This window comes from Ceratosolen solmsi, unplaced genomic scaffold (genome assembly GCF_000503995.2).
Source record: "Ceratosolen solmsi marchali unplaced genomic scaffold, CerSol_1.0 scaffold11, whole genome shotgun sequence".
Classification (NCBI taxonomy): Eukaryota; Metazoa; Arthropoda; class Insecta; order Hymenoptera; family Agaonidae; genus Ceratosolen; species Ceratosolen solmsi.
Window position 1 is genome coordinate 5,590,404 of NW_011948416.1, and position 2,500 is coordinate 5,592,903.

Sequence of the window (2,500 nt, forward strand, 5' to 3'; positions counted from 1 at the left end):
AAGAGTTCGCTGCTCAAATACTTCACTGACGGCAAGTTCGCCGAGGTAATGTTGGGGGCAAATCAAGGGAGAAGGGCCCCCGTGGTGTGTCGTCCGCTTAATTCCGCATTTTGCGTCTCACTTTGGTACGAGGCTCGCCTTTATCGCTATCCTCCTGAGCCTAACTTTTCAATGTATAGACTCTCCTTTTGTTTATGCGTGGTCCGCCGGGTGGGTGGGAGACAGACGGAGAGAGAGAGAGAGAGAGAGAGAGTGTGTGAAAGTGAGAGTGAGAGTGAGAATGAGATTCCGCTCGACCAGGTTGAAATTATATCGGGGTTAAGGTTATGAGACGACAAGAATAACACTAGTCGTCGGCACTACATTGAAATTGGATGGAAAAAATATTCATTGAATTTGTTGATTTTTCGTGCCACTTTCAGAATCTAGACGATGATGAGACGATAATGTGCAAAATTGTTAAATTCAAATCTTCGATCGAGATATGCGTGAACTTTCAACTAATATAAAGTGTTGAGTGTACGTTAATGGCTTTAAGGGTTGTAGGTGGGGAGGAATTAATTATAAATTCTCGTCAATGCGAGATTGATCATTGAATTCGCAAAACTAATCGAAATACTCGATTTAATACCGCCAATTCAAACGATTTGACTATACACGTATTTGCAAAAGTTCATATATATATATATATATATATATATGCATATATTATAACTCAATTATCTAATGTAAATCGTTTGTCGAGCGAGTGTATTGTGTAAGACCTTTTCAATGAGCTTTAAATCATTCACTTTTATTCCGTTAAGCTTATTATTTTGGTGTTCATTTTGCAGCAAGTTGTTTATAGTTGAAGAAGCAAGCGTCGCTCATAGCTATGAAGATTTTATTTTAACCATATCACTTGTACATTTTGTAAATCTTTCCAAATTGTTAATTAATAATAGCTCGCTGTTAGGTGAGTCATTCTTAGGACAATGCAATACATAATGATAAAAGGTATTCATAGTTATATTAGCACACATAACTGACAAAATAATTGATGTAGACAAAATAATTAATATAGTATATAATCATTGTTCGTGATTATTTGATATAATGTAATACAATTTATGTCGTACACAGTCAGACAAAAGCCTTTCAACTCGACATTTTTACCATCTCTTATTTTCACACAAAATATTCAAGTTTTTCAAGCAATTTCCATCCTTCTCCGACCATCGTAATTTATTATTTCACATTTTTATTTAGCTTTTGTATTTCCTATTTTAAAATACGTATCTCTTAATCACATTTATAATTTATAATTAAAATCTCTCTTGCTTGTTAAAATGCATTCGCTTTACTTGCATTTAGGTCGTTAAGTATATTATTAATTATATAGATCAATGTAATATTAACGAATCATAAAACTTTTCATAACAATTTGCAAAGTTTTAAATGCTTTACATTATTAATATTAAACTATAGCCTAAAATAGAAAGTGAATTGTGCATGAACATTAAATATTAATTGAAATGTCACAAATTAAATTCAAGAGACATAAAATAATATAATAATAATAAAATCTATCTATTATTGAATATTAAAATATTAAAATATTAAAATTATTATGAACGTGCTCAAGAATTACAAATTGTTGGCATAGAGCTTAAAAAAAGTCATTTGACACATTTATTTTGAGAATTATAATTATCGTTAGCCAACATATGTTAACTGCAGACTTATATCAAATAAATCAAGCTAATAAATTCTTAAAGATGAGATATATTAAAGATTTCCATTTACTAAATGATTATTATTTAAGAAGATATTTGTCATTTGTTTTTATTTGGTAATATCAGTAGTTTTTTGATATTCCATCAATTATTTCTTCTCTACAGTTTTATTCCAAAGAATTTTATTGGCAGAACTTTTGATTATACACCAGTATAAATGTTAAAATACTTTTTTTTTGTTTTTATTTTTGTATTTTTTTTTTTTTTGCATTCAATTAAGATAACAATTATGAGACACGCGAGACAGTTAAATTAATAAACGCGTTGAAAATTGTGAATAATTCTATAATTATTGGGATTGGCAATGTTAGTATATTGACCGAATAATAGTGGTGCGAGGATCCGTAAAGCCACTTAATTCATGAAAAATGAAACAAACAAAGAAAAAATAAACAAAGCCCGAGGCTCTGCCAATAATCACGTCTAAGAATACATTAGTTCATAAAATCAAACAAGAATGCCAGTGGCACTATTCTTGCAAATATGGCTTCGTCGTCGATATCTATTACTTTTCCGTCCAGGTTCGAGTGCGAGTAAATGAGCACGTGAGGCATTTAGTTCTACATACACACGCGCACGTAATTACGCACGCACATCACATACGTGGCTTATGCCGTGGTTTCGTAAATCATCAAAGATATACTCGTCGGCACTTTGCCTTAAGTCTTTTCTAAAGGGTTTTCTCGGAAAAGCCGCTACTGGAATGCGTACCAATTGGCTGTCGT

The 2,500-nt window shown here is 31.8% G+C and overlaps 1 protein-coding gene across 1 annotated transcript in view; it reads left to right on the forward strand.

Moving 5' to 3' along the window:
• The window catches only part of LOC105359469 (RAS oncogene family member Rab39), an 8,538-nt gene that overhangs the window by 1,261 nt on the left and 4,777 nt on the right, over positions 1 to 2,500 (forward strand). The window contains exon 2 of the mRNA XM_011496082.1: positions 4 to 45. Within this exon, the coding sequence (XP_011494384.1) occupies positions 4 to 45 (42 nt within the window). The remainder of the gene's footprint in view (positions 1 to 3; positions 46 to 2,500) is intronic.